Here is a 24,836-nt window from a genome sequence, read left to right as displayed (position 1 = left end):
GAAAAGGAAATGGGATTAGGGAGCATTTAGCCAGTACTTGTCACACATGAGTTAAAAAAACCTATTAAATATAACGTGATAATGATGACATTAAAATTACACTCTGATAATTTTAACATCATGTTTAAAGTAGGCTCTTCGGAAATACTTCTTTATTGATTGATTATGGTTAAAATTATTTAAGGTCAGTTCTGTGGGTTATATAGAAACAGATTTGTTTTAGTAAAAGCTAAAAGTGAAAACAAAAACTTCATTTTGGTTAATTTCTCATTTTTCATAATATTTTGTTAGTGGAACTTAAGGTATTCTTAGTAGAAACTTCATATTTTAAGATTAAAATATTTTAATCTTTTAAAATATTAAGTTTATAAAATATAGAAAATATGACAATTTCTATGAATTAGTTATATTGACATGCAGGTAAATGTAATTACCAGAAAATCTTGAGTAAAGTACATCTATTATGGAGTAGACTTGAGTAAAATACTGTCTACATCTAGGACACAAATTGATGATTTTAATTTTAAGGTGAACTTCATTTTCAGACAATAATCTGTTATGACCTCACATATTACTGGATGTAACCAAGCTAAGACTGGATATAGATCCCACAGAGATTTTCAGAAATGATGCCTGAAATGAATCATTCTTCTTCCAGTTCTGAAAGCTTATGGCTGAATGATAGCATAAAAATCAAACATCTATCAGGTATTTTTATTTTCTCCAGTATCACACTTTGTAAATGATACTTTTATCTCTTATTTTTTGTTTTTTTTTTATTTTTTATTTTTAAAATAATTTTCTTGCAATTAATATAGGGAGAGGAAAATGGTTTATTAGTTACCTATTCCTATATTTAAAAAATCCTCAAAACTTAGCAACTTAAAACAACAGTCAAGCATTTTTCTCTTCAAGTCTAAAATCTGAGTAGCTTAGCTGGGAGGTTCAGGCTCAAGGTCTTTCAGGAGGTTGCAGTCAAGCTATCAATTATAGCTCCATTCTCATTTGAAAACTCCACAAAGGGAGGATCCACTTAAAAATTCACCTGCGTGATTGTTGGTAGGCCTCAGTTTCTTGCTGCCTTTTGGCGAAGCGGGATATTTCAGTTCCTTATATGTCGGCCTCTCCACAGCCTGGAAAAGTATCCTTTGGATATGCAACTGTCTTCTTGAGGGAGTGACCCATGAGAGAAAGTGTACCCCAGAAGGAAGCTGCATTACTTAGTATTAGAAGTAATATAGTATACCTTTTGCTTTTAGTTAGAAATAAGTCATTAAGTCAAGCTGACACTCACCGGGAAAGAAATTAAGCTCAACTCCTTGAAGGGAGGGTTATCAAAGAAATTGTAGACATATTTTTTAAACTACCCCAAGTAGCTTTGGGAAAATTATTCACAAGTTAATCGGTCTAAAGATGGTAGAAAAGGCATGTTTACTTTATATCATTATTTTGAAATACAATTAAAAGATCGAAAAGGAGACATGAAAAGGTTACCTTCATTGAAACAAGGAAAAAAAGACTTGAAAATAATGAGGAAAGAAATATCCAACAATTGCCTTTGTCCTCAGACTTCAGGACAAATACCAGTTTGCGTAATGGTAAGTCATCCAGCCCTTAAAAGAAATGTGTACTCAATTGTTCATTAATAAATGTAAACTAATAGGTTGAAGAAGTCTGTGTAAAAGTTGACAAATGACTCAGGATACTTCAGAACATTTGGAAGGAGGCATTAAAATAAGAACTACTCTGAGAAGCCTTAAATATTTCTTTTTTTCCATCTAAGTTTTTGTTTGGGAGGACCATTGAATTTGAGGCAGAGGGAAGGAGGCAAGAGATTCAGAAATCGTCAGATTATAGTTAGGCTCCTAACTTGAGGATTTTCCCTGTGAACCACGCAGATGTCCTAAAAAGGAAATCAGGTTAATACAGATACATAACATCTGTGCATTCAGATATTACAGATAATCACATTACTAACAACAGTTTAAAGAAGCAATACATGAAACCAAAGTAGATATAAGATAACGGAAGAAATGATATGTAAGTATTGGAGCTCGGGAAACAAATGGAAGAGAAAACGATTAAAGAGTTGAAACTCTTATTAGTAGTAATATAGTTGCACCTAATTAGATAGTAATATAGCAACCAAACTCAACAAAGTCAAATAAAAAAGAAGATATAGAAGTCATTACACAGTTTATGGAGAAAACTTTTTTTTTTTTTTTAAAGAAAAACAAGGTATGCCTAATTGGTCTGAGGAGAAAAGAGCAAATGAGAAATAAATTTTCCCGAAAAAGTCATTAGACTGAAAGTTAAAAAGGCCATCTGAGTCTCAGGAAAAAAAAAAAAAGACATATCCACCATAATTATTGACATTCAAGGGTGGGTAAAGAGTGCTGTGGGTGTCCATGTGTAAAATCCAGTCACTTAAAAATGATGAAAGTCAGACCGGAGTCAGACTACTTCACCATGGTAATGTCCAATGTTACCAGAGGGTGGAAAAATACACACAAAATCATTAGTGAAATTAGTAGTGAACATGTAATTTGATACCTACCAAGTTGTCTCTTAATGATGAAGACAAAATAGATATATTCTTGACTATGCAAAAAGGAATACGGCATACAAGAGCTTCTTTTTGGTAACAAATAAGGAACTTAGAAATGGAAAAATCATGGGAAGGTACTAAGTATGTAGTCTCATAATAAGAACTATTAAGAAATTTTGTAAAATATGATTATCAAAATTGAGAAAATTTAAGAAGTATACTTGGGAAGTTCGTCATTCTTTGTAGCAGAGAATAAACAGATTATTTCCAAATTGAAACAATTCTTTTCTATACACACACACACACACACACACACACACACACGTTTTTTTTTTTTTTGGATGGAGCTTCACTCTTGTTGCCCAGACGGGAGTGCAGTGGAGCGATCTTGGCTCTCTGCAACTTCCACCTCCAATGTTCAAGCGATTCTCCTGCCTCAGCCTCTGAAGTAGCTGGAATTACAGGCATGCACCACCATGCTCAGCTAATTTTGTATTTTTGGTAGAGACAGGGTTTCACCGTGTTGGCCAGGCTGGTCTAAAACTACTGACCTCAGATGATCCCCCCACCTCAGCCTCCCAAAGTGGTGAAAGTACAGATGCAGGCCACCACACCTGGCTATTTTCTATGTAGATTTAGCTAATTGTTTTCTGTCTCAGTTTTGTCATCTCTAAGATAAAAGGACTAATTATTGCCAATGGTGATTGTGAGTGTTTCGTGGTATTATGCATGAAAAGTATTCATCATAATGTCTGGCATATAGTAATTATACTAAAAGTAAATATTAGTTATTATTGATCACAGTTTATTCAGTGCTTGCAATATACAAGGTATTTGCAAATGTTAATACCAACTGATATTCATACTAATATTGGAAAGTAGGCATTATTATCCACAAATAATACATAAGTAGCAGATAATCAAAGATGTTTGGTTCATGGCTAAAAATTACTACTACTGGAATTTGAACCTAACTGTGTCCAAATCTAAAGCTCAAGAATTGTCTATTATATAAAAATATAACACATACTTATATGTGAATTTTATGCAACATAGGTATTTTTAATGTTTAAGTCATAGTTTTAATGTGTAAAGATCAGAAACAGTTATTCACAATGTAATTGTGCATGTTAATTCTTAAAATTTGATTTATACAAATTTTGACATAAAATTTATAAAATTTTCCAAGTTTTATAAACTCATAATTCTACAACAAATACAAAATTTTGACAATAATTTTCTCTAGTTATTTATTAAATCATCTATTTTCCTTTTCCATGTTGAATACAAGTTTTAATTGACAGCAATATAATTCGGTACTGTGAAACACATTTTGGTTACTTTGGTGTAATATTTTGCTGTAGCTTAAAAAACCTGCAGCTAGGCCAGTTGAGGTGGTTCACTCCTACAACCCCAGCACTTTGGGAGGCCTAGACGGGTGGATCACTTGAGGTTAGGAGTACAAGACCAGCCTGGCCAACATGGCAAAAACCTGTCTCTACTAAAAATACAAAAATTACCTAGGCATGGTAGCTGGAATTGCAGCTACACGGGAGGCTGTGGCAGGAGAATCGTTTGAACCTAGGAAGCAGAGGTTTCAGTGAGCCAAGATCGTGCCACTGCACTCCAGAAAGAGTGGGAGTGAGACTCTGAAAAACAAACAAAAACAAATCCTGCATCTAGGTTATCTAGGACTCAAAATATCTGCCCGTACATGCTCATAGTGAGTGCTCAGTTTTTATTTGGTTTAGAATACTATGAAAACTCCTGTTTTGCTTCGCCAAAACAAAGTATCATATAATATATTTAAAGAAAACAAATCATTTTACTCTGAATTTGTTCTTCTAAATATGAGGTGTATATCTTTTCCCAGGAGTTTATTTAGCTCAAATTTCCTGGAACATTTATTTTTATACTTTTTTCTTAACATTTTCTTGTGATTATCTGCAGAAGATATAAACTTCTGTTTAATACAGATATGGGAAATACGTCTTTCCTGAAATCATTTCTCTATCTTTATCTATAGCAGTAGTTTTTAACAAGGGTCATTTTGATCCTAGGACACATATAACAGTGTCTGGATACATTTTTTATTATTACATGTTGGAGAGGGATGCTACTGGAATCTAGTGGGTAGAGGCCACAGATGCTGCTAACCATTCTGCAATGTACAAGATAGCCCCCACTCAACAGAAAGATCTGTCCCAAAACGTCAGGGTGCAGAGACTGAGAAACTTGACCTAGGGATATGATGTGATCAAATTCATGATGAATGAAAATTAAGCAAAAAAAGATTTACTTTTTCACAAATTCACAATTCAGGATGCTGTAGATCTTAGATATGCACACAATGCTCTTAATGTTTACATAACTGTGGGCTAAAATAACTTACTTGTATTCTCTTCTGTACATTTACTAATCATTTCTCCAGCTAACTTAGTCTAAAACTCAAGTCCAAGTTGACATTTGAAGTCCATTTTTAGTCTTACTTTCTTCATGAAATTTTTATTAGCTTCAAATTACTTTTATCACACACAGAATATCTCTGAGTATTAGCTAACTAAAATAGAATCGAGTACCTGGTATATAGTAGGCAATAAATTTATGTGCTCTTCCCACTGGCCTCCACCTCCTTTTATGACTTTTGTCTTCTGATATTATACAAGTAAATATTGACTATTTAGTTGTATAAAGTTTTGCCATTTTATTTAAGTTGTCTTTTTTGAAAGCACGTCTTATTTATTCCATGGAAATACCTTTGTTCACGTTACATCATTTTTTTACACTCCAGAATTGTTAGCACTAAATGTAGTGAATTAATGAAGAATATTAAAAAATTGCAAAAGGACCAACATTTTCATACCTGTAGCTCCTAAGTAGTGATACAATATTAATGTATTACTTTTGTGTGTGTATTATTTTTAGAATTCTAAGAGTTTAGCAAACTATCAGGTTTTTTAAGATTATGTTTATGCTTAATATAATCCTTTAGTCTGATTTTGAAAATGAAAACATAAGCATATTTAAAATATAAATATCTGAGATGTTTGTTTTGTGTATTATATCTTTAACAGTATTTTACTTGATTAAAATTACATTTGGTTCTTTACAATTTAATAAAACAATGCAATTTTCTAGCTATTCCTTCTTTTGGGAACTTGTTGATTACAAGAAAAGAGCAAGAATTTTGAATATAGGTAAGATGGAAAAGAAAAAAACACAAAATATCTTGCTAGTTTAAGGAAGTTTAAAATGTGTCTGTTTTGTCTTTACAGAAAGTGTAGACTATGGGCCAGTTTTTATACAAGAACCAGATGATATTATTTTTCCAACTGATTCTGACGAAAAGAAGGTAGCACTGAATTGTGAAGTTCGTGGCAATCCAGTTCCCAGTTACAGGTAGGAATTCACTGTTAATCATTTTTCTTAAGCCTTAAAAACTTTCCATCAGTGATATTCTGACACTCCCAGAGAGGATTATACATATTTGTCTTCTGATTTTTCCTAAGATGGCTTCGAAATGGAACAGAAATAGATCTGGAAAGTGATTATCGCTACAGTTTGATAGATGGCACCTTCATTATAAGCAATCCAAGTGAAGCAAAGGATTCTGGTCATTATCAGTGTCTAGCAACCAACACTTTGGGGAGTATTCTTAGTAGAGAAGCTACACTTCAGTTTGCCTGTGAGTAAAATATATTGTTTTTCTATATATATGTGTGCATATACAGTATGGATTTTTAAACTTTAGTTCAGGAAAGAAAAGCTTAAGATCTCAAAGTTTTAAATGTGGTAAAACCATGGTAAGACATGGTAAGAATTCGAATTACGCAAACAGTTCATTTCTTCTTGGGGTATTTTGAAATTTTCTGAAAGATGTGCTGTCTTCAAAATAAACCTGATATACTATCCTGAGAGGTCAAAGTCCTTTTCATTAAAGTAGATAAACTTCTAGAAGTCATAACAATGTATTTTGAAACACCCCACTTATTATGTATTATTTTAAGTCTTTGAGTTCAAATTAAGGTTTCTTTGAGAAAAAAATTTATAATTCAAATATCTTTTGAAATCTGATTCTCTCCATCTCTTTTTTAAAATACCTACTTTTGTCTTATCTACTAGAGTCACCATTTGCTTTGGATTTCTAAGAATATAAGATAGCATATTCTAAAAATTCTGGTTATATTCAGGTAACAAAAAATACCTCTGAAATGCTAATATTTTAGATTTTGACTCTGTCTTCCAGATGTCCCAATTTTGTATTGCAAAAAAGATACCATATCTGGCTATACAGAGATAGATACGCGCACACACACACACACACAGGAATATAAGCATTTCTAAAGTAGATAACATACCTGATTAACTGAAAATTAGCTGGGCGTGGTAGTGGGCGCCTGTAGTCCCAGCTACTTTGGAGGCTGAGGCAGGAGAACTGCTTGAACCTGGGAGGTGGAGGTTGCAGTGAGCCGAGATTGCACCACCACACTCCTGCCTGGGCGACACAGCAAGACTCGGTCTCCAAAAAAAAAAAAAAAAAAAAAAAGAAAAAGTGTGTGTATATGTGTATATATAATTAACTGAATATATTTATTCTTAAAAACTCTTGAAATTATTTTACTTACAATGAGAGCTTACAATAAACTAAAAATTGGCTAATAGGCAAAATATTTTATTATTCCTTAAGAAGTAATCCTACTTGAAATTAAATTCTTGAGGATAGAAGCTCTAAAAAATACTGAGACCAGGAATCTTTATATTAATAATTAAACTGTAATTGTATTGGCTACATAAGAGATCATGAAATGATTTTAAATTAAAATTACACCTGGAAAATGTAATAATTGATCTTTCTCTATATAATCTTTCTCAGGTATCATTTCTAATTAACCCAGAATTCAGACACCCTATTAGAGAAGTATGAAATAGAAAAGGAAAGAATAAAGAATTGATAATAAATACAGTTTGAGGAGCACCAAGATAGGTCCTAGAAAAATGTAAATATCATCTTTTAAAGTAGATTTGCCTAAGAAATTCAGATAGGTACATTTACATAGGCCAAAGATACCAAGATATCAGCCTAAATAGATTCTTTTTTATTTCGGAAAATATCATGTGGTGTATCACAGAACCTAACAGTTTACATTATGCACAATTAACAAAGTAACCTAATAAACTAAATAACCCTCATAGTAGCTCCTTTATTCAATGGTCTTTTCAAGATAGATGCAGCATATCCAGAAAATATGCTTCACAAATATTAATGGCTTGTGCCTTACACTTTGGTCTACAGTATCTGATACAAGATACACCAGTTAGGTATAGCCTGTATGTCATTTGTTTTTCCCTTTTTGGAGGCAAATTATGCCAACTTTTTCTGCATGTGTTTATAGCAGAAAGCTATTTATTTTGCATATCCATATGACTGTCCTAGGTTTTCTGGAAAGACCAAACACAGTTGTCAAATACACTCACCTGAAATGAGGACTTTGGCACCAGCATTTACAGTTCAGTGACCAGGCATGGGAAGTATTAGTTATCCTAAGTATCTTACCGATTTAGCAAGAAGCTGTCTTCAACTTGATGTAGAGCAATATCTCCTTATTTTTAACTTAAACATTACAGGCTTACATATGTATCCAGTGGTAGCACCTTATGGCTCTATCCCTCTCCACTTTCTAGCAAACTCAGGTCATTGGCTAGATATGCATAAAAACCCACAAGGTACCTGGTTAAAGCAGACAGTTACACAGGGAAGACCAATTCTGCCTCAAAGTTATGTCTCCACCTAGATGCCATTATGCTTATTCTTATGATACTGAAACAAGTCCTTTAGATGTAGCTCCATCTATTTTTCCAGTTTGTCTTTGAAAATAAACGCAAATATGGGCAGTAGGGAGAAAAGATGATTTGATATACCTTACTAGTATACCTGGATGGGAGTTTGGGTGCTGTAGGATTCAGGGACTGTGAAGCGTTCAGGGATTAGGGAGCGAAAATGAGGTAGGAAGTTGGGGAGAACAAAGAAAAGGGGTTTCTGAAATGAAGTGAAAGAAGACAAGGGCAATGTGAAACTGAAAAGCTTGGTCGGCAGGCCTTACGCGTGGCTCACGCCTGTCATCCCAGCATTTTGGGAGGCTGAGGTGGGCCGATCACGAGTTCAGGACATCAAGACCATCCTGGCTAACATGGGGAAACCCACCTGTACTAAAAATGCAAAAAATTAGCCGGGCCTGGTGGCACGTGCCTGCAGCCCCAGCTACTAGGGAGGCTGAGGCAAGAGAATCGCTTGAACCTGGGAGGCAGAGCTTGCAATGAGCGGAGATCGCACCACTGCACTCCAACCTGGGCGACAAAGCGAGACTCCGTCTCAAAACAAACAAAAAACTTGGTTGGCAACTTTCCTTTATATTGTGTTTTCTGAAGACTAGGCTTGCAGGTAAATGTATTTAATAGAATACAGTCACTATTGTTGGAGTGTTTAATGTCTGAAGGGATTTTTGTGGAGGAATGTTTATTACTTCTGTCACATTTTAAAGCTGAAATATTTTATATCCACCAGACATTATGTATCTAAAAATTTAAATATTCATTATACAACTAACATTTCAAAATCAATATATTTAATAGACTGAGACATTATTAAAGCATATTTAATCAAATTTTGTTAAACATTTATTAAATATTGAATATATGAGTCTTAAATGTATTAAATGTTTTAAAATCAGACTAAATTTGTAAATCATCAAAATGATTGCAAAACTTTTCACTAATACAGTACTTACAGTTATAATTCCTCCTTATACTTATGCTTGAGGCATATTTGCATATGTTATTCAGTTTATAATAATTGAATATGTATTTTTACCTTTTACACATTAATTTTATCATATGTTATAAAATACCTTTTTAGATTATTTTTTATGCTGTGCTAGTGCTATCATGATCTGCCAAAATCAAACTTAAAGGACTGTATTACCCGATTCAAAGTGTATTTTTGAGTTACCAACCCAATGAGTTTTGATTGCCTCTTTCAAATTTGAGATCTGTTTAACAGACTAGTTCACTTTTGTGATTAACCATTATTATTGCTACATCAATGGTACTTTTTAAATCTTCAGCTTTTACTTTTGCCTTTTAGAATATGAGAACGTCGCTTGAAATTATGTGATTCTAAAACTTGTTGAACAGTGTTTAATAAACATAGGATGGGGCTTTCCTAATTATAGCCATAAAAAATGTACTAATTTGTATTATATAACAGGTATATACTTAATTGAAGAAGTTTTCCATGTACTAACATAATATCAAATTATCCATATACTAACAATTATTATACATATTTATTATGAAAAGATAAATATTAAGTATAATAAAATGTAAATATATGCCATTGAAGTTATCTTTCTTTTGCATGAAAATTACATATTTTCAAAGAAAAATTTCTGATTTTCAGTATCATTAAAGTCAGATGGTTTTTTGTTGATTCAACATATATATATATGCATGCATAATTAGTATACTGACATTCCCTTAATGCTAGGAGTACTCTTACTTAACCAGAAATATATTTTAAAATATTCTGCCTTTCCACTAATAACAGCTTGTTTTCCTGCTCCCAACCCCTTGTCAGGCATAGATTGATAGCTTTTCAATGACTATAATGTTATAGAGACTAAAATCCTGGTGCTGCAGGAGCATATTAGATAGCATCAAATAAGTTCTGGTGGTAGATAGGATAACATTATTGCTAAGCCAGATAGTAAAAAATATTTTTAAAAAATAGGTTTTGAATGTCTCAAGCTCACATTGATAGCTTATATTTACTGAATGCTTACTTTTGTGGCAGACAATGCTCTGTTTTAAATACATTAATTCATTTTATCCTCATAACCAACACATGAGTTGTTCATGTTGTAAAATGTAAATTCATTTTTCAAATGATACCTCTAACTTAACCCTAATGGTACTCAATCTTTTCCTATTCCAGTATAAATATGTATTGAATTTCTTTTTGTCCTAGCCAGTTTGATTTTAGAAGTTCTTCTGAACCTGAATTAAATTGGAATGTTTTTTTTAATCTCATGCTTGCTTCCTTAGTCATTTTACAATTTATTAACATCTGTGTAACAAAAATTAACGTTAGTAATGGAAATAAGCATGCAATCATAGTGTCCTGCATTACTTCTCATTGTTCAAATTTAGTTTAAAACCACTTATTTAATTTTCCTTACAGAAGTTTAAGAGTTTAGGAGACACTGACTTTCTTTCCAATCCTAGAATTTCGGGTTTATAGTAATTTTGATGTGTAATCACTCTTTCTTACTAACATTTTTTTCTTTTAATAAAACCTTTCTTCATAATTTCATTATTTATTGAATAAGCTACAGTTAGGACCTAGAAAGCTAAATTTTCTAAATTAATTTGAGACAGGACAAAGATAACTGCAGCTATTGTCAAAAGCTGATATCATCATAGGTCCTAGCTTTTGCAGAAAATGATGATAAGGAAGTGAGTGTTTTATTAATACCTGGTGATGTAGCAAAAATAAAATTATGGGTAGCATTTGGAAAAATTAAGCAAGTGTAAAGCAAGTTAAATTGTTCTTAAAGTTTCATTTCTATTCATCTGTCCCCCAATATATTAACAAATATAAAACAGCAAATGTATGCTTATATACTAGTGTTATTTTATTAAAATATTTAATATTTACCTCTGTCCAAAGGTGATTTTTTTTGAGTTGCCATATAAGATATATGCTCAAAATATATGCATAATTAAGTGAATATAGTCCTAGGAAAAATAGACCTTATAACAGCTCAAGATAGTACAGGTCAAGATAGTACAGATCATAAAGTGAGACAAATATTTCCCTGGTGGTCAAAGCAAAAGAAAGAAGTAAAAACATGTGAAGGAATCTAACAGGGTCACATTCCCCTGCACACCCAACACTTCCTCAGAGAAGCAAATCTCCTCTTGACAAATTTTCATAGAAATTTTTCATTTGAGGGTTTTTATTGCAACCTCTACAACATCCCTACATCAATTCAATGGCAAGTTTAATTAGCTTGACATAAAGCCAATAATGTCTTTAACCAGAACTAGAATTTAATCATAAAGCCATTTACTTTATTCACTGATTATTATTATTTTTTTTTCCTAATTTTGATTTGGACAACAAATAGATTTGAGCAGCTGCTCTGTGGTGGTTCATCCACCCCAACCTGCCTCATGGGCTTAAATGTCTACCCATGAGGAACTTCATTTTAAATTTCCTCTAAATAAATATTTATCTATAAACATGGTTCAGCTTAGTTAGTGTTAATACTTATTTAGCATTAACAAACCTAACCCTCACAAGGGTGTAGTAAAAATTAATGAGGTGGAGAAGTCATGTTAGTGAACTAGTTTTTAAGGTTAAAATTAAAAGCATAAGCACAAAGCTGGAGTGATTTTCTAGGGATGATTATTACTGATTATCAATGAGATTATGTTTGACAAAATATATTTTATTCCTGAAGCCTATGTTTATCATGAGAATAATTTCCTCAGCTGCTGTAGTGATTTCTCTTCAGTGACAAGCAAGAATACGCCATATAAAACTTTGTCACTCTCACACTTCTCAAACATCCTTCAGAAATCCAAAGCTCATAGCAGTTTCTCCACAGTTGGGACTTTTAGAAATAATTCATGCCAGAAAGTCAAACATAAAATGAATCAGGAATAAAATCTCCCTATGCTGTATCTTACTTCAAAAATACCTTTATATGCAATTCATGGTAAATTGATAGTTCCTATCTAAATTTGAACATACTGCTTTTCAGGGCATTTAGTGATTCAGATCCAGAATATTCCATTAGTTTTCCTTGAAGCAGTTGATTAAAATAACCTACTTAACTCTTTGAGAGATTATATGACTTTTGTAGGCTTTGTATTTAAGCCCTTTAATTTAACCTTTCATTTTCATATAAAACTCAAAAATTACTTCTCTGGCTTTTTTCATAACTTACTCTCCTAAGGTAAAATTGTCCTTAGAGTTTAAAGCCACATTTTACTAGTAGTGTTTAATATCTAATAAAATGATTTGAATAATCACAAACTCCACAGTATATGCAAAGCTTTCATTGATTAGTCTCTGAGGCTTATCCTGTAATAACTTTATTACATCATTTGAATATTAATCTGAATGAAAGAGTCACATTGACATGGATGAATTTACTAGTTGTAAAGTTATTAGATGTTATTACAAAATAAATTAATGTTTGCAATTTTATCTTCCATACACAAATGACTCTCTTTTTTTTAAGGAAATCACAACTCACAATAAAATAATGTTTAAGTGTTTCTTTAAAAGTATAATTACTTTGGTCATAATAGATACAGTAACTGTGAGTGTGTAATCCCTTGGCAAAATACAGTATGGATTATTGGATTAAGTTCAAAGGAAATAATTTAAAAATCAAAAATACATAATTTTATGCTTTACTTTAAAATTTTGTAGAGATGGTGTCTAGCTATGTTGCCCAGGCTGGTCTTGAACTCATGGTTTCAAGTGATCCTCTTGCCTCAGTCTTCCAAAATGCTGGGATTATAGGCATGAGCCAAGATACCCAGCCTAATTTTATACTTTAAAATGAAATTATGAAAAATGACTGAAAGTTGAAGTCTGTTGTAGACTACCCTCACACTCTTCTTTTACATAAATTATAAATTTGCAAGTATTTTATTTATTAAAGTACAACCAAACAGGTACTTTCATTATTTATGAAAATAATGAATAACTCTGCCTTTATTTGACAGATGACCTGCAACAAAATAGTTCCGTTTTCCTGGCTTGGCACAGGGTATATTTTACCATAGTGCTCTTTTGTTTTGCTTTTAGAGATTCAGAAAGTCAGTTCTTCATTCAAGTTGTAAAGCGACCAGGATCAGGGACAGTATACATCTTCTGACTTTCAGTGCTCAAGCACATTTACCTAATTCATTGTCCTTAGTCCTTAGCAGAGTGTTTGTGGAGATCTTTCCAAAGCATAGGAAATTCCAAAGCACTGAAGAACAATAGATGTTTTAAATTTCACTTAATGGTGTCAGGTTAACATGATAAAATAGCAACTGTGTCTCAGGATAGCTTATGATCTTGTTGAGTATAAAGACTCCAATATAATACAAAAGAAAATCAACAAAGGGGCAGTATAAATAAAGGGGCAGATAGAGACTATTCTAAGATCATTTTATTCCACAATAAAATGTTTCATTGAGGGACAAGTCAGAACAGAATATGTAGTACCCCAGAGTTCTTGCAGACTTAATGTCACCTGAGTCAAAGAAACAACAATTATTATGCATTGACTGTATTATGCAACAAGTGCTAAACATTGCTAAGTTTCTTGTGTAATGAATAGCTAGATGGATAATTGATACATAGATATATAGAGAGATATAGATGTGTGTGAATATATATATGTAGTAGATATGTGTGTATATATATATAATATATATATTTGAGATGGAGTTTCACTCTTGTTGCCCAGGCTGGAGTGCCATGGTTCGATCTCGGCTCACTGCAACCTCCGCCTCCCAGGTTCAAGCGATTCTCTTGCCTCAGCCTCCCAAGTAGCTGAGATTACAGGCATGTGCCACCATGACTGGCTAATTTTTTGTATTTTTAATAGAGATGGGGTTTCTCCATGTTGGTCAGCCTGGTCTTGAACTCCCTACTTTAGGTGATCCTCCCACCTCAGCCTCTCAAAGTGCTGGGATTATGGGCGTGAGCCACTGTGCCTAGCCTTACATATATTTTAAAATAACATGATAATAGTAAAAGTTATTGAACATTTAAATTGTAGGCCAACTACTAAACATATTTAATGCATCACCACCCTCTTTAATCCTCACATCAATTTGATGAAGGAAGTTCTATTATGAACCTAATATATAAGTGGAGAAAATAAAATGAAGCTGAGGGAAGTCAAGGTATTTCTGTAGCCACACAGCTAGTAAGTAATAAAACAGCAGCTCCAAATCAAATTTAACATCAAACTTTGTACTTAAAATCTTTGTAATACTGCCATGTTCAACTAAAACATACTTTGCATTACATATTTTTGTTTTGCATGTGTGTAATTAATTTATGCATGTAGAAGTTACTCATTCTTTGATCTGTCTTGGACATTGTTCTGTAGTGAGCATTGAATATGCTAATAGTGCTTGAGGCTAGCAAAATTAGTACAAACCCTTATATTTCATATAAATTTCCTTGCCTACCTGGAATACCTGACCACTTTTTCTATTTCCTAACATCTTTCTTCTTTACTCCAGCCCTACTATACTCCCTCTGTATTGCTTATTGGAATTACCTATGCAAAACACAATTCTGACTAGGTTGCTCCTACATAAATCTTTGATGGATTACATTAATTGCATGGAAGTTTGTAATTTGCCCTACAGGTGTACAGAGGACACAAAATAATAAGACTGTTACATCAGGAATATGTATCCAGAGAACTCTGTAGGGAAAGTCACATTATGAGGTCATTTTAATATTCCAGGTAAAAAGGGCTTTGAATTCTCCCTCTGTGGGAGGCTTGAAAATAAATGAGAATTTGTGAATGAATGAATAGGTGGTGGTGGGAGTATAGAAACATATGGGGGAGTTAGAATGACATCAAGATTCTGAGCTTGATCAATGCAATTGAACAATGTATAACACCGTTACATAATCAAGTCACACAGATAAGGAATGTAGATTTCTGGGAGAATCAGTAAGTTCAATCTGAGGTACATTTATTCTGACCTTTAGGAGGAAATACCCAACATTTAAAAATATTTGTTGGTGCTCAAGAAAGGCAGGTGGGAACTGGCCATAAAACATGTTGAGAGATTCAGTAAAACTAAGGGAATGTTTCACCAACAAGAATTTTACTAGGAAAAAAGACAACAGACCTAAACTTTAGGAGCATATGCATTTCTCTCACAGAGAGACAATGAAAGGTAGAAAGAAAGGAGCTAGTAAAAGAGAGAAAAGGATGATCCAGTAAAATAGAGTATAATACAAATGATGTTCAAAATTTAAGGTAGGGACTGATGTCAGATGCTAAAGTAATTCTCAAAAAAGAACTTTGGGCCAGATGCTGTGGCTCACACCTGTAGTTACAGCACTTCGAGAGGACGAGGCAGGAAGATCACTTGAGGCTGAGAGCTCAAGTCCAGCCTGGGCAATATGTCAAGCCCTCATCTCTACAAAAACTACAAAACTCAGCCAGACGTTGTGGTTTGTGACTGTAGTCCCAGTTACTTGGGAGGCTAAGGTGGAATGATCTGTTGAGCCCAGGAGTACTAGGTGAGCTGCGGTTACTCTGCTGTAGCAGGATGAGCCGCAGACAAAACCTCTCAGACACCGAGTTGCAGAAGGAAGGGCTTTATTCAGCTGGGAGCATCAGCAAGCTACTGCCTTAAAATCCGAGCTCCCCGAATGCACAATTTCTGTCCCTTTTAAGGGCTCACAACAGTAAAGATTTTATATGAAAGGGTCGTGATTGATTGAGCAATCTAGGGGATACGTGACAGTGGTTTCATGCACTGATAGAACAGGGTAGGGAGTTTCACAATGTTCTTCTATACACTGTCTGGAATCTATGAATAACACTAGTTTCTAAGTTATGAGTTGATTTTTAACTACTGGGTTTAGGCCAGGCAGGCCCAGGCCTGGTTTTGGGCCTGGCGCCGGGCTGCCTGTCTTTGGTTTTACTTCCTTGTTTTTCTCTTAAAACAGGTACTGAGTATAAAACAGTATAAAACAATATAGTAGTAGTTCCTCACTACTGCAGTGTAGCCTGGGCAATAGAGTGAACTCTGTTTCAGAAAAACAAAAGCAAACAACAGCACGAAAACAAAACAAAACAAAAAAAAAGTTTGGGATTGAGACTTTTAAAGGCCAAGTTCAGTATGATAGAGAAATCATAATCCAAGGCAAATCATTTTCCAGATTTTTCTATAATGATTAGGCTACCCTAAACTATATATAGACCTCAAAGTAATAGGTATCATAATTAATATTGATTTTGGCCATAACAGGAATGAGGATGTGAACAACATAGCTTCGTGGACATGACATGAGACTGAAATCGAGGTGGTATTTAGTAGTAGAAAGAAGAGAGTCCGTCTAGAGGATGAGGCTGAAATTAGAAAACAGAGTCTAGTGAAATAAATTTCTCCTTTCCAAGTAAGGTATCTAGATCCTCCAGATTTTCTTCTTCCAGGGAAATATTCTGCCATAGGGAATATAGTCAGCATAGTAAATATTATGTCCAACTAGAAAAATTAAGAGTCTGGACTCTCACATTTTAACCTATAAGCTTAAACTAAGTAAACCATCTTTATATCAGCCAGGAAGGTATACAATTTCTAGAAATATTTTCTTCATTCTTGAAAACTAATTTTGTTTCATATCTTTAGAATGTTTTCAATAAAGTACAACTCTTATCATAATAGAACTAGAAACCAATATAATCTTGCCATAATTCTCTAACATCCAGTGAAAAAGTCTCATGATCATTAGGCTAAACTGATGATTTTCCCATTTTAAAAAATGCAGAGAGAAGGAAGTAAGAGGATAGCAATTCTTTCTAAGAAGTCCCGCTGATTCCCTATGTGTTGTGCAGAAGGGTTTTAGCACCTGTGAATTCATGGCCTCAGTTCCTAGGGAAACTTTCTGCAGTGTTTTGTTTTTGTTTTTGTTTTGAGTCTAATTCAGTATTTTTGGCAATTTCTAGGGCTACAGGTGGGATTTCTCAGGGTAAATTCTAACAAGTCATCTTCTGTATCTGACACAGGAGCTTTTTTTAAAGTTCAAGGCCTCTTCAGTTACTGCAATGTCAGCCTTGGTTCAAACTATAAATGGTGCTGTATGAGTCTGTGTAGAGAGGCTCAGATTAGAAACACCTTATCTTTCACAACTTTCTTAGAATACCCTCAGACAGTGGACTTTAGATCTATTCTACAAGAAGTTGTTTAAAATGGTACCTCTGGAAGTTACATTTGTGGTGTTTGTAGTCTAAGTGTAGACTCAGATGTGATCAGAATTACTTCCGTATGCCAGAGAGATGTTATGTTCATTCCATGGGACTTAGGGGCAAGTATGGAGTATCACTGTGCACTTTATTCTAGAATCTGTTGGAAGACTAAATAGTTTGAGAACAGGCTAATCACATAGTGTACTTTGGGTAGGAAAAGCTAAAACAATAAAAAATATTAGCTCTTTGTCTAAATCTATTCTTATGCATGAGACACGGTTAATGGTTTATGAAATGGTTACCATACCCCAATAAAGTTCATACTCCTACAAATGGCCTCAAGGCCATTTATTATTTAGACTTTGTCATTTTTCCAGCTTTCTCTATAATTACTAGACTATCATAAACTGTATATAGTCCTCAAAGCATTTCATGCTCAATTACATCATGTCTTTATATCATGTTTTCTCTGCCTGCTGAGCTACTGTTCAGTAACCCATGTCTCTGCATCTGTCTCCCTCTCCCTCCCTCTCTTTCCCTCCCTCTGTCCCTGTCCCTCCCTCTCCTTCCCTCCCTCTTATCTCCCTCCCTCTCTCCTTCCCTCCCTCTTATCTCCCTCCCTCTCTCCTTCCCTCTCTCCCTCTCTCTCTGTCTTTCTGTCTGTCTCTCCGTCTCTCCCTTTGTCTCATGTGATTCCTTTATTTCTGGTAACATTTCTTGGCAACAATTTATAACAATGGCTGAAGCCATTCAAAGCACACCACTGAATTTGTTAGACTATAAACTCATTGAGGGCAGATTTCATGTTTTTTTTTTTTTATTATTTCTTTGTTTTAGTTTAATAACCAACCTCTAACATGTAAGTTCATAGTCAACACTTAGTGAATGCTAGCACACTGTGTGAGTGAATTAATAAAACATCCTCCAGCACCACAGTAGCCACTACCGTCCAAAAGAATTCCCTTACGAGAACTGTGGGAAGAATGATTCCTCCTTCTTAGGCGGAACATACAGAGCCATCTTTAACAATTGCAATAGAGAATCAAGATAAATCCTACAATTGATGCAGAAATACTTTATCAATTATAAGACCCCCAAACAGATAATAGTCAAATAATTATTACATTGAAAATGAATATTAATAACTATATTAATGAATAGAATTAATGTTAATATTAATACAAATGTTAATACCCATTTTAATGCAGTAATATTTTTACACATTATTTTGCATACTATTGGTAATATCTTACATATCATATTAGATGTCTGAAGTAAACTAAGATACCCCGAAAATATAGGAAAGTTACCTTTTAAAAAAAAAAAGTGATTTTAGATGTGACCTTAAGTGCAGAGAGAAGAAAATGCTCTGACTTTCCTTTTTAAATATAGTTTTAGAATTCTAGCAACATCTCTATTGATCTCTGTGGCAATAAAAGTTTCCCATCCATTTCATAGTGCCATTGGGTTGTAAACTTACAGTTAGGATATAGTGATAGAATTTATCAAACCAAGCAACAAAACTTGTTAAGTTTTTTGAAAATGTACGTGCAAATGTTATTCTATTTGAGTTGCCAACGCTTAAGGTGTCTACCCAGTGCCACTGCCATAATTCATGTCAAAATATCCAGAAAAAAATAGTTTACTCTTTCAGTCAGTTTTTTAAAGATCTTGTCTTCCAGGTCATTATAAGAAAAAAAAGAAAGTGTTTATGTCACACCTCTTAATAGGTGAATGAGTTTAGAGAACTGTCTTTCCTCACTCACAGGAAATTAAATAGTATTTTCAAAGCATCACATCTGTCACAACAGAATAACCAAAAATGCGTCTATAAACTGTCAGCGAACAGCATCAAATAAGGTCATTTATATCAATTATGTTTTCATAAACATTGTAAATCATCCACCTAAGAAATCACAACCATTACAGACTTATTTAAATTGTAATTCATGGAATTTTATGAACAGTCACTAAAATAACAAAATAACAAATAGTATAATGTCTGGGATGGAACTAGGATGTTTATCAACCAAAATTTCTATGTATCTGTGCACCAATACGCAAGCAGGCCTAGAAACTTGGCCTTTAATTATTTTCTAAATTCCATTGTAAGAATACTAACAGTTGAAAAAGCTACGAACGTTTCCCTATCGATTTTTTTAAAACCCTCGTGAAAAATAGAATATATGTACTTGCCTTTAGAAAGCATTCTGTGGCAGAAGTTTTATTCATCTTATTTAGTGATATTTCGCTTTCTAGAGTTTCTTGAAGTTACTTCTTAAGATGTTATAAAAATATTTTTATTTTAATTTACTTCATTTTAGAAATGAAAAAAAAAGGCTTTGCTCATAGACAGTACAATAAAATATTCTTACCAAGTTGCTCAATTTTAAAAAATGTTAGACATTTAGATTTTATTTATGTCTAAACATTAATGACAATGCTAATAATAATTGCTAAGATTTATTAAGTGATTATTATATTCGAGACACTCAGGTGAACGTTTTGTATTTACCTTCATTTTGAACTTCAAAAAATCCTACAAATTAGGCATTATTTACATTTATAAACATTTTGAACATTAGGAAACTGTGCCTGAAGGAGGCAACCAATTTGCTCAAGGCAGCGTAGTTAAAACGAGATGAAACAGATATTTATCTTTCTTTATATGACTCTGTATCTAGGTCTCTTAAGAAACTAAAGAAAATCTCGTAATGTTTATGGGTGTTACACATGTGATATCTCTCTAAATCATCTGAACCATCCTGAGGCTGTGCTTAGTATTCTCACAGTCTGTAATTTTGAGATCAGACAATTGAAACGAAAAGGATCATATATCCTCTTTATGGTCACACGGCTCAGATAACTGAACTTAACCTATGTAATATATCTGATGTACATATGCACATTTAGGCCATCCTTTTTTATTTTTAATTCATTATTTTTATTTTATTCCGACTATTATTTTAGATTCAGTGGTTTATATGCAGGTTTGTTACCTGGGTACATTGCATGATGCTGAGTTTTGGGTTATGAATGGTCCTGTCACCCAGTTACTTAGCATAGTACCCAGTAGTTAGTTTTTCACCCTTTCCCCCAACCCCACTTAATGTTTCCAGTTTCTGTTTTTTCCGTCTTTATATCCACACGTACCCATTATTTATCTTGTACTTATAAGTGAGAACATTTGCTATTTGATTTTCTGTTCCTGTATTAATTTGCTCAGGATAATGGCCTCCAGCTGCATCCATATTGCTTCAAAGACATCTTTCATTCTTTTTTATAGCTATGTAGTATTCCATGGTATGTATATATGTATCTTATTTCTTTATCCACTCCACTGTTGGTGGGCACCTAGGTTGATTGCATGTCTTTGCTCTTGTGAATAGTGCTTCAGTGAACATGTGAGTGTATGAGTCTTTTTGGTAGAACTGTTTGTTTTATTTTGGGTATATACCCAGTAACGAGATTGCTGGGTGGGATGGTAATTCTCTTTTAAGTTATTTGAGAAATCTCTGAACTACTTTCTTCAGTGGCTGAATGAATTTACATTCCTATCAACAGTGTACAAGTTGTTTTCTTTTCTCAACAGTCTCGCCAACATCTGTTGTTTTCGACGTTTTAGTAACAGCCATTCTGATTGTTATGAGATGGTATTTCATTGTGATTTTGATTTGCATTTCTCTGATGATTAGTGGTGTGGAGCACTTTGATATGTTTATTGGCTGGTTGTTTGTATTCTTTTGAGAAATACCTGTTCCTGTATTTCACTCATTTTTAACGGGGTTATTTGGTTATGTTAAATTATTTAAGTTCCTTATAGATTCTGAATATTAGACCTTTGTCAGAAGTGTAGTATGTACATATTTTCTCTGATTCTGTAGATTGTCTACTGTTTTGACAGTTTATTTTTCTTTGCAGAAGCTTTTTAGTCTATTTAGGTATAACTTGTCAATTTTAGTTTATGTTGCATTTGTTTTTGAGGGCTTACTCATAAATTCATTCCTGAGGCCAGTGTCCAGAATGGTATTTCATAGGTTTCCTTTTAGAATTCTTATAGCTCAAAGTCTTACATTTAAGTCTTTAACCTTTCTTGAGTAGTTGTTTTTTGTATGTGGTGAAATGTAGAGGTCCAGTTTCATTCTTCTGCCTATAGCTAGACAATTATCCCAGCATCATTTATTGATTAGTAAATCCTTTTCTCATTGCTTAATTTTGTCAAGTTTGTTGAAGATCTGATGGTTGTGGATGTACAGCTTTATTTCTGTGTTCTCTATTCTGTTCCATTGGTCTGATTTTGTACCCATACCAGACTGTTTTGGTTACTGTAGCCTTATAGTGTAGTTTGAAGCGAGGTATTGTGATATCTCCAGCTTTGTTATTTTTGCTCTGGATTGCTTCAGCTATTTGGACATTTTTCTTATTGTTGTTACATATGAATTTTAGAACTTTTTTTTAGTTATCTGAAAAATGATACTAATAGCTTGATAGGAATAGTGTTGAATCTGTAGATTACTTTGGACAGTATGAGCATTTTAATGATATTGATTCTTCTATTCCATTAACATGGAATGTTTCTTCATTTGTTTATGTCATCTAGAGATTTCTATCAGCAGTGTTGTATAGTTCTTCTTTGAGAGATCTTTCACCTTATTGGTTAGATTTGTTCCAAAGTATTTTTTGTAGATCATCCTTTTTCAAAATCTATACAACAGTGTATTCACAAAAGGCTGGTGGTATACTTAAGCACACTGATTATGCCAATACAGTGACACAAAGAGAAGATGCATGCCAACTTTCATGCATGGCTTTCATTTGAATGTTTTTTTTTTTCAATAATTCAAGCAATATATAGTTTCATATTATGTTGAGGACTTCATATTGTTTTTTGTTATGTGTAGATAAAACTCAATTAGTCCTAATTCCAGGAGAGGTAAAATAAATAGAATTAATGTAATTTGACTATAAATCTTATCAGGTCATACATGATTGAGGGGAACATCAAGAATGTGGACGTATCAGTTAGGTCATTTACCTTGGTTTTAGCATCTAAAATAAGTACAGTCCAGCCTATTGTAATTGTTGTGCTCACCTTAAAAGAAGGCCTACCTTTAGAAATTAGGGATATTCAAATATTCTACTTTACTTCAAACTATTTTCTAGCATAAAAAATTTATACCTACTGCTGTTGTGAGCATAAACTAAAATAAGTTGAATACCTAGTAATATTAAGTATTTTTCTACTTTCAAAGTTAATGTTTAGAAGCCAAGCTTTAACTGCAATTCAGACTTTATTATCTGAGCTTTCAAAATTTAGGAATACCAGAAATATAAAATTTATAATATTAATTTAATTACAACATTTTTTCTAACATAACCTGTATTCTATTGTAAATACGGGTAAGACTAAATGAATATTTAAATATAAAACATACAAATTAACTGTCAACCTAACCATGTTTACAACCCTGGCATCTCTGCATCATATTTAATACGATATTTTCTTTCATGTTGCTAAATACATTTCAGCATGACAACTAGCTAAGGACAAACAAAATTTAATAATACATGCACTTTTACATGATCTTTTGAACTTGAAATTTTGTCCTTGCCCAGGGTCCACTGAAACTCTTCTGCCACAAAGCAGTATCCTTCATCTTCGCTTATAACAGATGTTGCTTTTTTCCCCCGGATTCTGACATGAAGACAAATTACCATCTTCCTATATAACTATAAAACAGAATTGCTTTTCTCATTCATAGATTATGCAGACTTTGTGGGCCTGTCTCATTTCCAAAATGCACAGTGTTTTACAGAGGGGGGGTAGAAAAAAACAACAAAACAAAACAGCCGTGCCTGCTGTAACAAAATCCTGCACTAAAATCTGACTTTGTTGTCTGTTTCTTACAAAATTCAATTAAAATATATTTCTTTCTTTAGTTTAAAAAGTAATTACTGGTTAATTATTAATCATATCTAATTTTTCAAATGGTAAATCACTGGTAAACAATGACAGGAAAAACATAAGGCCAGCCAGTGATTCAGCATTTACTTTTGAAAAGATCTTAGTAAGAGAAAAGCAGCTCATTGGATATTTAATTCTTTCATAAATAGAATAGCTCATTAGAGAAATTTTCACCTCCTAAAACCTCATTTAATAAACAAGATGATTTTTCTCAATGGCTTAATAAAGGCATGTAATCTGGTGATTCAATTTACATTAATGATGGTAAACTGTGAGAAGTTGATCTGGGGAGGTGTATGTATATGTATCTGGTTAAAAGGTGGATTTGATTACACTAGAAAGTATAAACAGCAATCTAGGTCATCAACTTGTATTGCTTTATTACAAAATATTAATCATAATAAACATTAGAAATTAACATTAGCTCAAGCAAAAATTGAGGGTTAGTTTGCTGTTGGCCTTTTGTTGTGTTAGAGAAAATAGTATCTATCCTATTTATGGCCTCTCTCTTAGTGAAAGACTACAATAGAAAATAAGTGAGTTGCTTTTTCTTCCATCAGAGTGGAGCCCAATATAATGAAAGAGATGGAAAAAAGCAGATACTTTGCTCTCCTTAGCAGGACAAAGCCACTGAGAGATAATATAGAATGGGAAGTAGACAAACTGGTTAGTATAGTCATAGAAAACAATGGAGTAGAGATTTTCAAGAGGAGGATTTGCCAGTCACATCAAATTCAGCTAATTTACAGGGAATAAGGATAAAGGAACAACATTTGTCAATTAATAGAGCACAGTTGTGTATAAAAGTAGCACTTCCATTAGAGGAATGAGGTAGAAGTATCTAGGATGTCAAGAAGTGAATATACAGTTAGAAACTGGGAACATCAAGACTGTGGAAGTCTCAGTAATGTCATTTCCCTGGGTTTTGGCTTCCAAACTAAGCGCAATTCAGCCTATTGTATCTGTTGTACTCACCTTAAAAGAAGTCCTACCTTTACAAATTAGGGATATTCATATATTCTATGTTAGTTCGAACTAGTTTCTAGCACCTAAAATTTATAGCTACTGTTGCTGTTGTGAGCATAAACTAAAATAAGTTGGATACCTAGTAATACTAAGAAGTGTTTTCCTACTTTAAAAGTTAATGTTGAGAAAGCAAGCTTTAATTGCAATTCAAATTTTATGGTCTGAGCTTTCAAAAATTTACTTCTTTGGACGTTAGGCAACAGATGGGTAGTGGAATTTACAGTAATAAGGGGGTACATAGGTACATGAAGTGAATCTTGGGCAGGTTGTTATCTGTAATTGAGGA

The 24,836-nt window shown here is 33.3% G+C and overlaps 1 protein-coding gene across 1 annotated transcript in view; it reads left to right on the top strand.

Moving 5' to 3' along the window:
* Positions 1–24,836, top strand: part of CNTN5 (contactin 5) — a 1,382,289-nt gene that overhangs the window by 855,261 nt on the left and 502,192 nt on the right. The window contains exons 5-6 of the mRNA XM_017887230.1: positions 5,824–5,947; positions 6,058–6,233. Of these exons, the coding sequence (XP_017742719.1) occupies positions 5,824–5,947; positions 6,058–6,233 (300 nt within the window). The remainder of the gene's footprint in view (positions 1–5,823; positions 5,948–6,057; positions 6,234–24,836) is intronic.

Source organism: Rhinopithecus bieti, unplaced genomic scaffold, assembly GCF_001698545.2.
Source record: "Rhinopithecus bieti isolate Rb0 unplaced genomic scaffold, ASM169854v2 scaffold_14936, whole genome shotgun sequence".
NCBI lineage: Eukaryota > Metazoa > Chordata > Mammalia > Primates > Cercopithecidae > Rhinopithecus > Rhinopithecus bieti.
This window is presented reverse-complemented; position numbering and strand designations above follow the sequence as displayed.